Source organism: Oncorhynchus tshawytscha, linkage group LG12 (assembly GCF_018296145.1).
Source record: "Oncorhynchus tshawytscha isolate Ot180627B linkage group LG12, Otsh_v2.0, whole genome shotgun sequence".
Taxonomy (NCBI): domain Eukaryota; kingdom Metazoa; phylum Chordata; class Actinopteri; order Salmoniformes; family Salmonidae; genus Oncorhynchus; species Oncorhynchus tshawytscha.
The window spans coordinates 36,788,794-36,802,029 of NC_056440.1; the positions used below are offsets into that span (position 1 = coordinate 36,788,794).

The 13,236-nt window shown below is 42.8% G+C and overlaps 1 protein-coding gene across 1 annotated transcript in view; it reads left to right on the top strand.

Moving 5' to 3' along the window:
- LOC112263104 (voltage-dependent N-type calcium channel subunit alpha-1B-like) overlaps positions 1 to 13,236 on the top strand; it is a 146,432-nt gene that overhangs the window by 5,954 nt on the left and 127,242 nt on the right. Inside the window, exon 3 of the mRNA XM_042294885.1 lies at positions 531 to 670. Coding sequence (XP_042150819.1) covers positions 531 to 670 — 140 coding nt within the window. The remainder of the gene's footprint in view (positions 1 to 530; positions 671 to 13,236) is intronic.

Here is a 13,236-nt window from a genome sequence, read left to right on the forward strand (position 1 = left end):
ATACTTTTGCAAGGCACTGTACAGTACTAGTATTACAGATTTGAATGACACAACCCATCAGCAGCTTTTCTTTGTTGGGGGGGGGGTTACCCATGCAGGCAGCTGAGGTTTCTCACCAGTTGTCCTCAGTCAGCTAACCAGTATCACACAGAGGTGACTTTGATCCCCCTGCTTACAGACACTTTAGGCTCCCTATTGAACTCTGTTGTTAAGTCTTGCCATTAAAAGGGTCAATGCTGTGAGCTCCTCCACCCAATCATATAGACTTAGCTGGTTGGGGCACGCTGGTTGTTTTAAGAATTAAATGTCACTCCCTTCAGGCAAAGTGCCTCACAGCTGCACCCACTAATTGATCCGCTCCCCCAGATAGACCAAGGCTCTGTCTGAAATATTGACGCGACTCACTCCATCGTGATATTAACCCATTACATTGCTTTTTAACTCACATTCAGCCCAAAAATCACATTATAAACTAATGATGATGGATATCAATGGTCACTTACATTCTCAGCCTCTCTTGTCTTTAACAGGACGACACAGAGCCCTATTTTATTGGAATATTTTGTTTTGAAGCTGGCATTAAGATCATCGCCCTTGGCTTTGCGTTTCACAAAGGCTCCTATCTCCGGAATGGCTGGAATGTAATGGACTTTGTGGTGGTGCTAACAGGGTGAGTACTGAGCTAATGGCTCATGCTAAATGTTCACACTGCTTTAAAATGACAGACCTGATCCTGAGTAGATTAATGAGAAAGCACAATGTTAATGTGTGTGGTGTGTGTGTTGTGTTGTGTGTTTCATTTAACATTTTGTATGATCATGATGAATCGTGATGCACTGGAGACACTGGGAATAGCTGAAATTCCCTAGATCGATCATCCTCTTCTTTGAGACATAACTGTATATATGCATGAGAATGGCGCCGGTTTACAATCCCGTAACCAATTGTGCATGTTTTTTCACGTTATTTGTAACTTATTTTGTACATAATGTTTCTGCCACCGGGTCTTATGACCAAAAAGAGCTTCTAGATGTCAGGACAGCAAATACTCACCTCATACTGGAGGAATACTTTTTCATCAACGAGACGGACGGGAAGAATTTAATTCAGACGCCCAACAAGGCCCTCATCCCCGTCATTCGCAGGAGAAAGAGACGGAGGTATCGTGGACGAAGGTCTGGGTGCCTTGTAGGGATCCGTCGCTAAGAGGGTAATCTACCTTTACCATCGCTCCTATTAGCCAACGAACAATCAAACAATAATAAAATAGACAAACTACGATCATGTATATCCTACCAACGGGACATTAAAAACTGTAATATCTTATGTTTCAATGAGTCGTGGCTGAACGACAACATGAATAACATACAGTTGGCGGGTTTGAAGCTTTTTAGGCAGGATAGAACAGCGGCCTCTGGTAAGACAAGGGCTGACGGTCTATGTATATTTGTAAACAACAGCTGGTGCACGAAATCTAAGGGAGTCTCAAGGTTTTGCTCGCCTGAGGTAGAGTATCTTATCATAAGCTGTAGGCCACACAATTCACCAAGAGAGTTTTCATCTTTATTTTTGGTAGCTGTCCTATATACCACCACAAACCGATGCTGACACTAAGACTGCACTCAATGAGCTGTATATGGCCATAAGCAAACAGGAAAACTCTCATCCAGAGGCGGCGCTCCTAGTGGCCGGGGACTTTAATGCAGGGAAACTCAAATCCGCTTGACCTAATTTCTACCAGCATGTTAAATGTGCAACCAGAGGAAAAAAAACTCTAGACCACCTCCACACACAGAGACCTATACAAAGCTCTCCCTAGCCCTCCATTTTGGAAAATCTGACCATAATTCTATCCTCCTGATTTCTGGATACAAGCAAAAATTAAAGCAGGAAGCACCAGTGACTAGATCAATAAGAAAGTGGTCAGATGAAGCAGATGCTAAGCTACAGGACTGTTTTGTTAGCTCAGACTGGAATATGTTCCCGGATTCTTCCGATGGCATTAAAGAGTACACCACATCATTCACTGGCTTCATCAATAAGTGCATCGATGACGTCATCCCCACAGTGACTGTACTTGCATACCCAAACCAGAAGCCATGGATTACAGGCAACATCCACACTGAGCTAAAGGGTAGAGCTGCCGATTACAAGGAGTGGGACTCTAACCCGGAAGTTTATAAGAAATCCTGCTATGCCCTCAGACGAACCATCAGACAGGCAAAGCGTCAATACAGGACTAAGATTGAATCGTACTACACCAGCTCCGATGCTCGTCGGATGTGGCAGGGCTTGCAAACTATTACAGACTACAAAGAGAAACACAGCCGAGAGTTGCCCAGTGACACGAGCCTACCAGATGAGCTAAATTACTTCAATGCTTGCTTCGAGGCAAGTAACACTGAAACATGCATGAGAGCATCAGCTGTTCCGCATGACTGTGTGATCACGCTCTCCATAGCTGATGTGAGTTTACATACACTAAGTTGACTGTGCCTTTAAACAGCTTGGAAAATTCCAGAAAATAATGTTATGGCTTTAGAAGCTTCTGATAGGCTAATTGACATCATTTGAGTCAATTGGAGGTGTACCTGTGGATGTATTTCAAGGCCTACCTTAAAACCCAGGGCCTCTTTGCTTGACATCATGGGAAAATCAAAAGAAATCAGAAATAGGAGACCTCCACAAGTCTGGTTCATCCTTGGGATTAATTTCCAAATGCCTGAAGGTATCACATTCATCTGTACAAACAATAGTACGCAAGTATAAACACCAAGGGACCATGCAGCCGTCATACCGCTCACGTACTTTGGTGCGAAAAGTGCAAATCATTCCCAGAACAACAGCAAAGGACCTTGTGAGGATGCTGGAGGAAACCGGTACAAAAGTATCTATATCCACAGTAAAACGAGTCCTATATTGACATAACTTGAAAGGCCGCTCAGCAAGGAAGAAGCCACTGCTCCAAAACGGCCATTAAAAAGCCAGACTACGGTTTGCAACTGCACATGGGGACAAAGATCCTACTTTTTGGGGAAATGTCCTCTGGTCTGATGACACAAAAATACAACTGTTTGGCCATAATGACCATCGTAATGTTTGGAGGAAAAAGGGGGAGGTTTGCAAGCCGAAGAACACCATCCCAAATGTGAAGCACGGGGGTGGCAGCATCATGTTGTGGGGGTGCTTTACTGCAGGAGGGACTGGTGCACTTCACAAAATAGATGGCATCTTGAGGAATTATAATTATGAGGATATATTGAAGCAACATCTCTAGACATCAGTTTAAAGTTAAGTTCATCAAGTTAAAACTTGGTCGCAAATGGGTCTTCCAAATGAACAATGACCCCAAGCATACTTCCAAAGTTGTGGCAAAATGGCTTAAGGACAACAAAGTCAAGGTATTGGAGTGGCCATCAAATCCCTGACAACAATCCTATAGAACATTTTGTGGGCAGAACTGAAAAAGCCTGTGCAGGCAAGGAGGCCTACAAACTTGACTCAGTTACACCAGCTCTGTCAGGAGGTATGGGCCAAAATTCGCCCAACTTATGTGGGAAGCTTGTGGAAGGCTACCCGAAACATTTGACCCAAGTTAAACAATTTAAAGGCAATGCTACCAAATACTAATTGAAACTTCTGACCCACTGGGAATGTGATGAAAGAAAAAGAAGCTGAAATAAATCCTTCTCTCTACTATTATTATAACATGTCACATTCTTAAAATAAAGTGGTGATCCTAACTGACCTTAGACAGGGAATTTTTTACAAGGATTACATTTCAGGAATTGTGAAAAACTGAGTTTAGATGTATTTGGCTAAGGTGTATGTACACTTCCGACATCAACTGCATGTGAGAATGCTATTCATTGACTACAGCTCATCGTGCAACACAATAGTGCTCTCAAAGCTCATCACTAATCTAAGGACCCTGGGACTAAAGACCTCCCTCTGCAACTGGATCCTGGACTTCCTGACGGGCCACCCCCAGGTGGTAAGGGTAGGTAACAACACATCCGCCACGCTGATCCTCAACACAGAGGCCCCTCAGGGGTGCGATTTCAGTCCCCTCCTGTACTCCCTGTTCACTCATGACTGCATTTCAAGGCACGACGCCTACACCATCATCAAGTTTGTCGATGACACAACAACGATGAGATTGACCTCCTCCCTGTAGGCTGAGACCTGGCAGTGTGGTGCCAGGACAACAACCTCTCCCTCAACGTGATCAAGACAAAGGAGATGATTGTGGACTAAAGGAAAAAGATGACAGAGCACACCTCCATTCTCATCGATGGGGCTGCAGTGGCGCAGGTTGAGAGCTTTAACTCTACCTACATGTACATATTTTCTCGACTAACGTGCCCCCGCACATTGACTCTGTACCTGTACCCCCTGTATATAGCCTTGTTATTGTTATTTTACTGCTGCAGTTTAATTATTTGTTACTTCTATTACCACTTTTTTTTCTTAACTTCTTATAGCATTGTTGGTTAAGGGCTTGTAGTAAAGTAAGCATTTTACTGTTGTATTTGGCGCATGTGACAAATAACATTTTTTTTGATTTGCAGCAGTAAAACAAATATTGTCTGGAATAGTTATTCAGGGCAACATTACAGGATGCTGTGGTAAACTTTACCATAGAAAGGCAGTATATTTGCAAAATAAGAAGAGGGCCACAAAAGTAGAAGCGCTTGCACTGCGAGAGGAGCTTGCGTATTGGAGCTAGAATATCAGTGAGGCAATAGGAGTGGAACTATGGGTGGGAGAGGAGCATGAGGTAACTACCGTAGGCTTTCAGTGAGGGACCATGAGGGAAAAGATGAAGGGGACGAGGAGAGAGTGGAGGAGGGGTAATGATGAGGATCCTGTTACGCTGGAGAGAGTCCTCGGGGAGTTGCTCGCATCACCAGGGAGTGTCCTGGCTTGCTGTACCTATTGACTCTGACATTTATTTGGCCCATCTATTGGGGCTTACATCAGCTTTGATAGCTAATTGCAATAAACCAATTCTCTGGAAGCCCTACTCCACCCACTTGGAAGTCAATCTCAGTGTTCCAACCTTTTGTTCTTGCTCAGTGGACATACGGGGAACCAACCAGGGGCAATGTAATACGACCAATTCCTGGAACTGGTCTTGTTTCAGAGTAACCGTCACACAAAGCCGTGTGTGTGAGAGAGAGCTGTAAAGACAAAGGCAGCAAGCGGTCTGTCTGTCAATACATTGTGTTAGGGAAAGGTTAGGGCTATTGACAGCTTGTCATAGCCTCTACATGGACCTGTCACCATCACTGAACACACAGGGCATCATTCTGCTCTCCTTCCATATTCACTGCCACTACTTGTGGATAGGGCTGCATGGGGAGGAAGGAGGGGAGGCAGGGCTGATTGAAATTGGGGCAGAGCAGCCTGACATGATAACCATAACTGAAGGGCTGTGGTGGATGAGAGCCTTTACACGAGCAGTCTGGCCCTGTTATCAGTGCCATGCTACAGTGAGTGATTGATCCATGGTGTCAGTCTCTGACAGCTATTGGATCACCATGTGCTGCATGCACATCAAAGCGCTGTATGCTATCCCTATGGCTGTAACTACAGGGTGTGCCTAGCAGGAAACCAATCGCCATAGTAATTACCATTGCTGCCTCACTGATTATTAATGAAACCCATTCTTACCATTCCCAGTGATATGAGTACTTGAAGCAGGTATAAAGTCAATACCAAAGACGCCATATATTTCAGATCAGCTACAGCTACCTTATAAGTAAAAGCAGTGATTGTGTACCATAACGATAGTTGTGAATTGTCTATTTTTAACAGTATTGTGTACAAATAGTGTTCCGTTAATGGTGATGAATGTATTAAGAAGATGAAGATCTTGCACACGTTTGGCCCCAGGACACGCGAGGGCCATGTTTCATGTGCTGGTGCTGATGGTAATCAGATGTGGGGGTCTGTGAATGAAAAGGCTTGTATTGAGCTCCCACAGGCAGGGCCAGCCCTGTAAATCAAATCAACTCAAATGTTCCAATAAGATGTTGGGTGTTGCTAATAAGTGCTTACAGTAGGGTCCGGAATTATTGGGTCCCTTAATGGAAAAATTATATTATTTTATACTAATACAATTGCTCAGAGAAGATTTATTTTGAACAAGTATTTTTTTTTGACAAGATAGGGGTCAAAATGATTGGATCTCCAGTTTTCAATACTCCAGCACCCTCCCCTTACAAGGATAATGGCACAGAGCCTTTTTCTAAAATGTTTTATGAGATTGGAGAACGCATGGGGAGGGATCTTAAGACCATTCCTCTATACAGAATCTTTCCAGATCCTTGATATCCTTTGTCTGCACTCTTCAATTCAAACCACAGGTTTTCAATGGGGTTCAACTGCGGAGTCTGAGATCTGATTTTGTGGTCAATGAACCATTTCTTTGTGGATTTTGATGTGTGCTTTTGGGGGTTATTGTCTTGCTGGAAAATGTACTTTTGTATTTGAACCGTTATTACGGTGACTGTGGTCATGTGACTGGCCAATTACCATCATCCAAAATTCCACGACTGTCACAGCCCTACTGTTCACTTCTGCCAGCAAGATATCAGTAGTCACGCTCAAATGTCCACTTCAAGTTATTCAGACTGCTTACCCACTGTCTCCCAGACATCTGGGAAATGTTGTGTACAGTGCAGTACTATACACTACATGCACATACACTACTAGTCAAACACTTCTACACTCAAGACCTAGACATGAAAAGTGACATTTAAAAATGTCTCTAAAAGTTTTTATAATAGTCATTATACAACTACAGCCATGATAGACTGGTTCATAAAGCCTCCCAACACATCCCAATGGTACGTCACATTTCACAGAGATTGATTCAATCCAATGACTTCGACCAGTATTGACAAGTAAAGGTCCATTGAGGATCCAACAGCAACGTAATATACTCCCCAAGGTCTTTAAACCGAGCAGGATAGAGCAACCAGGAGATTGGTTCAGGAAGTGCAACCGCTGCAACAAAAATCTATTTCTTTGGCAGGAAAATAGAACAGCCCACAATGCAAGACTGTTAGAACAGCAACAAAAGAATTTAGGCAACTTGAACACAATGATAGCTTAGTACTAAATAGCAAAGGATGGAGCGATGCCACTGTGACTCTCCTCATTTAACAAGTCCGCTGGTAATGTGCCTTGTACAATGGGGCAGATGTTTTTTTATTTTATTTACATTTTTAATCATATTGTGAAACAAAAGAGGAATCAACCAACCCCCTCCATTTCCCATCAGATGGTGACGATAGTTTTTGTTGTTGTTGAGAGAAACCTTATCTTGATTCTGCTGTTTGTTAGGGCTCGTTGCAGCTAATTGATTGGGAGAATGCTGGGCAGACAGGCGGAGTTGCAACATCAACAACATTCTGCAATCCAACTAACACCAGCACTAACCTCCAACACACTCCGTCAGCTGGGCTGGGAGCACTCTGCTTCAACACTTCTCCTCCGCTCCTGACTGCATGTGCTGCCATAGGAATAGAATGAATAGATTGGGCGTCCCCATTCAAGTCAATGATGGCATAGTGGTTGGACTGGTAGCCATTGCAATTGTACCCATAGGAGCAAAACAGGAAGTAAAATATGTGCTAAAATATGTGCTGTGATTTGTTGATTCAACTCAAATGACATTACAAAAAATACATTCCATTGCATGAGTTACATCAGTTAACATCATTTGGATGAACCTTCTACATTACCAAATACCAGGCAGCCATTGCAAGTGCACCCATGATGTCACGCCCTGACCGTAGAGATCTTTTTATTCTCTATGTTTGGTTGGTCAGGGTGTGACTCGGGTGGGAAACTCTATGTTCTGTGTTTCTATGTTTTGGCCGGGTATGGTTCTCAATTAGGGACAGCTGTCTATCGTTGTCTCTGATTGGGAATCATACTTAGGCAGCCTTTTTTTCCCTTTTGTATTTGTGGGTAGTTGTCTTCGTTTGATGCAGGTATAGCCTCACGGAGCGTCACAGTCGTGTTTGTTGTTTATTGTTTTGTTGGCGACATTTAAAGAGAAAATGTACGCCCACCACGTTGCACCTTGGTCCAGTCATTTTCAAGACAGGGGTCGTGACACATGAGTTGACCAGTCAAATTGCCAGGATAAGAGGTTCCACGTCTGTTTTTATGACGGTTATTTTATTTCCATGATGGTTGTTATCCATAACTGTCGGTTACAGTAATTGTGCCAGCCCTAGTGAAAAGTGATGACTGAGGTTGTAGAGAGAGAAAGAGAGGAGCAGCAGTGAACTATAGAGATGAGGGGTATGTAGAGGGAGAGAGGGAAGGGAACAGTGAGCAGTAGAGCTGAAAGATGTGGGGTCTGTAGAGAGAGATAGGGGAAGGGAGTATTGAGCAGCAGAGCTGAGGGATGTGGGCTCTCCAGTGAGCTGTGAAGGTCTTAATCAACCTCAGCTCTTCTCCACCACCATCATCCCTTCTGCCATGATGCTCTCTGATGCTCTCAATCATTAATGCCTCAAATTTATGTCCCCATTTTCCTTATTTAGAACATTGCTTCTTCTTCTATTGTTGTGTCAGTGTAAGCTCGGACATATTGTTTGATGGATTCACCACTGGACTGTGCTGAGTGTGCTCCTCAGAATTGTCTTCAATGGACACGGTCTGTTTTTTGAGAAGAGGGACTTTCCTGTTTCCCAATGTACCTGATTCTGTGTGTTCCCTATTATTGGTTGGTTGATGTCGATTCATGCATTTTAAAGCATGTGTTTTGACAGTGAAAAATGTGCTTATTTTTACCGGTATACCCAGGTAGCCTTGTGCACAGTCAGAACCTTGCAGGAATATTGCTATGTGATAAACAGAGGTGTGTTTGCTGTGTAAATGCTATGTAATTATCAAGGGAGCTTCACCCTCTACCGTCTCCCTCCTCCAGGACTTCACACTCCCCAACAGTACCAGCAGTAGTAACAACCGATTCACTTCTAGATGTGTGATACATCATGTACGGGTTTTGACACATTGTGACGTTGTGCTGAGAATCGAGCAATATCATAAACCTAGCAAGAGGCAAGATGGGATAGGAGATGGGGTCGTTCTGTGGTTGGAGCTAATGCAGTAGAGGGCCAGATATTCATCAAATGAGCGGTGGGATTGTACTGTGAGAATGTGTTCTAATCAGCAAGCCACTCTCCCAAAGAACAGCAATGGAACAAACACCTGAATTATTAATCGTGTTTCCCTGTGTGGAGGAATCAGCCTAGTTAGTTGGAGTGTGCTTTTTTATCCACTGTGAAAAGGTTAAGCACATGTTTTATATACCTATGAATATTACAGAAAATATTATCAAGTTATGTCAACAGGTTGTAAAGAAGTTCTAAGCGGTGGAAATAATTTTCTAGATTTGGGAGTAAGTAGCGCAGATGTAGATTTTAGATATACCATCTTAGTTACCATCTTTAGTACTTCTGCAATAGACGACTGACTGGCTCGGTGAAGTTTGAAAACGGTTGTTGCGTCTTAACCAGTGGCGTGTAATCATTACCAAGAAAAAAAGGAGAAAAAAATATATAAAATAGCGTATATTTCATCTCTCTATGTTTCATCATTTTCCTTCAATTCGCAAGAGGTTGAATGCATCTCACCGGAAAAGGAATCGGAGCGAGCGAAACAGCACCCCTCTGTCTCTGTATGTGTAGGCCATCTACCTGATGGTGTCTGTTCAAAAATAATATGACATTGTTGCAGCCCGTAGTATTGGATGCAATGGAAGCCAGCGATCATTTGGCCTCCCTTGATAAAAGAAGTAAAAAATAGTAGCCAGTCAGCGTTGAGCTTAACTGTGAACAGCTCTGACTCCCCCCCAAAAAAGTGTAAAGGGGAGCCAGCCACTTCACTCCAATCACATTACATTGAGAGCAATACATTGTTAACAGAAACAACTTGAATTGTTGCATCTCGTTGTGTTGTTGTCCTCCGGTGGCTATCTAGCTAGCTAAAATTGTCCCTTTCCTTAATTAGCCATGGATGGAGATATGGATTTTAACTTGTGTTTTTATTATTATTTATTCTCTGTACTGGCCAATGATTATAAAGGTGATTCTGATCCAACCATAAATTCATACATTTTGCCCCTGGCCTGAGAGGATGGAAGTTCAATATGTAGCTAGATGTAGAAGTCTAATTTTAACTAGCTAACATTGCCCATGAAAGGAAGTTAGGCTAGCCTGCAAGCATTTTAGCCAGCTAGCCTAGGATGACAAAAACTAAAATCGTGTACTGAATGACAGAGTGATTTGTTTCGTCAACATGGAAGAGAGGAGGATGGCATTGGCGTTTCTCTACAAGTAGAGTCAACCAAATTTTTTTCTTCTTCTACTTGCACGAACACACACACACACACACACACACACACACACACACACACACACACACACACACACACACACACACACACACACACACACACACACACACACACACACACATAATCAGAACCATGGGCAGCCACATCATATTTAGCTTCCTTTGATTGGACTAAAAACATTTTTTTGGTAACTTTTAGTTGTCACGGTATTAGACTAAGCAGAGGTGATTTGATTATGTTGATGTGGTGCTGGAATAGTGGAGGCAGCTCCTGTTTTCTTTGCAACTTTCAGTAACTCTCTGCGGTTGTAAATCAATAGTTGTTTAGTAGTCCGAAAATGTCGGAAACATTACTTGCTTGACCATGCTGTAGGTCATGTAGCGATTTGTTACATGCAATATGCTTTGTGGACTTCACCAGACAGCGGTTGCCACTGTGTCCTCTTGTTGTCTCGGCCTTTAGCTCTACTGTATGTACAGTATTACAGTGGCAAGGGATATTAACTAACAGGTTATAGAGCAAACAATGCAATTATCACAACACAGGTTGTAATATGGCTTTTTTTTCTGGCTTGGCTTCCCCGGTGATTTTACCCACACACCACTACGGTTCTTAAGTGCTCCTGACCCGCCTTTCTCAGAGCCACTTTGCTCTTGTCCTCAGCTCAACTCAGCTCAATTTGAAGGTGTGATGATGAGGCTCTTAACTCAATTTTGTTCTGCTGGCTGCACTGGTGGCATTACCATCCTGTGACTGCTAATGGTAGAGATGAGATAAGATGGGGGGAGGAGGAGGAAGCTGTCATTGCTTTGTGCAGAGTAGTGGTGAAGGACCTGGTTGAGATGGAGTGCTTGACTGGCAGGCAGCTTTGTTCCACACATGGAGTTAGGTACCATTTATTGAAATGGTTGTTATTTCAGGAAAACAAGCTATTACTCACCAATGTCAATTGTGCAATGACCCCATGGGCTATGTGAGATTGGCTGTGTTATCATGCACTCTCCCCTTGAATACTGAAATTAGGTAGAGGCACTGTCACTCTTGCCTCCCGTGCTGTACTACAGGTGGGAATCATTCCCCATGGGGAGAATGCAAAACAACTCTATTTGTTTTCTCAATAGAGATTCATTTTTTGTCCTTTATTTAGTCAGGGAAGTCACATTGAGATTGGCGTCTCTTTTACAAGTGAGCCCAGGATTGGATTATTTATACACGTGATTAACAGATGTAGGATCATAAGTTTATCAGTCTTTTGTTGCTGAAAAATTTCCTGCTCGGCAGGAAATGCAAACATGTATTGTATTTGAGTTTTAAAAAGGCTTCTAAAGTTTGCAGTTTGTACTTAGAAATTTCAGACTTGATTTTCCCTAACAAACATCTACAAAAAATGTCCATTAATTATAATCCACATTTCCTGTTGCTGCAGGATTATTTTTCTGCTGTAGCAAACTGGTTCAATTTAAGATCCTACATCTGTAGGCTCCATTTTGGTGTAATAAGAAAGGTTAAAAAATTAAACAGTTTCATTTTCATTGTAATTCTCCTATGCATATTAGAAATATCCCTTTACTGCTGTCATATTCCCTTCTCAGCACAAAATACAGAATTTAGCTTCTCCTTTAAATAGGTTTGAATTTACGAAGGCCTCAAATAAAGATTATCAGCACTTTTCTTGTCTTTTCACTCTTCTAGTGGTATTCGAGTTGTCAGTGTGTTGTTAACATCATGAAAGATCTATTTTATTGCTTTATTTCTACATAGTCTGCTCTTCTACGATTTGAACAACGATAATGTTTCATTGCAACGACTTTGGAATTGCATGGAACTGAGCTTGATCTATATAATTCATTCCTACGGAAGGCAAGAGAACCTGAACTAAGCATTTTGTGATGAAGACCTATGAGCAGGAATATAATCATGGCATAGCAGCATTTCCTTCAGTACGGATGGCTGAGGAGTGTTCTGTCTTAACCATGGCTTAATATAATACATGTCTTCTACTGGACTGACAAATTACGCCATTTTCTATATTATGTTAAGGTACGGTTGACTATCCCCCAGATCAATTGGGCTTGCAGTTACTTCAGGGTCCTTGCACAATTCTTCGGAAGCAACATTTATATCTGGGAGTCCCAGTCTTTCCTGACTAGTGAGCCTTGATGCAGTCTTCCAAAGAATCCACCACGCATGGCATGATCAGCATAGTCGCTGGGGTGGAAAGAAAACCAGCTATCTTACTTAATTCATTCAGCCTTCTACAACAGAGCCATGCTCCACTGTCTACTGAGTACTGTGTGTTGGTTTCATCCAGTATTTATTGGAGTGGCATGACATACTGTATTTCAGAGAAAGCTGGTGGCATGTGGGCCAGCTGGCTGAGGCTGTCCTGCTGAGTGGAGCTCCCATGGGACCCGTGCCACTGCCACCTCTCAGCTGTGCTCTGTGTCTGATGGAACGGAGCCGTCCTCTGTGTGTGTGTGTGTGTGTGTGTGTGTGTGTGTGTGCACGCGGGCGGGCGGGCGGGATGGGTGTCTTCACAGGTAAACGTACCTGTAGATATCTTAGTCTGGTTTCTGAAGCAGCATGGATAGTAGTGAACATGATGACAATGAGAGCCAAATAGGTAAAGTCCTTATATTACATGATCTGTGCTCTCTTGACCTTACAAGTTATGAGGGTTGACATTCTTTTTTTTTACAATCATGTTCTTTCGATTTTATGACTGAGCCCTTGAATTTATACTCTTAGCAAAATGGTGTAGAGGGCCCGTGTTTGTGTGTCCCCGTCAGGGTGTTTTATTGGCCGAATAATAGGAGTTGATGTCTCTCCTCCCCTCACACCCCTCATTTAGA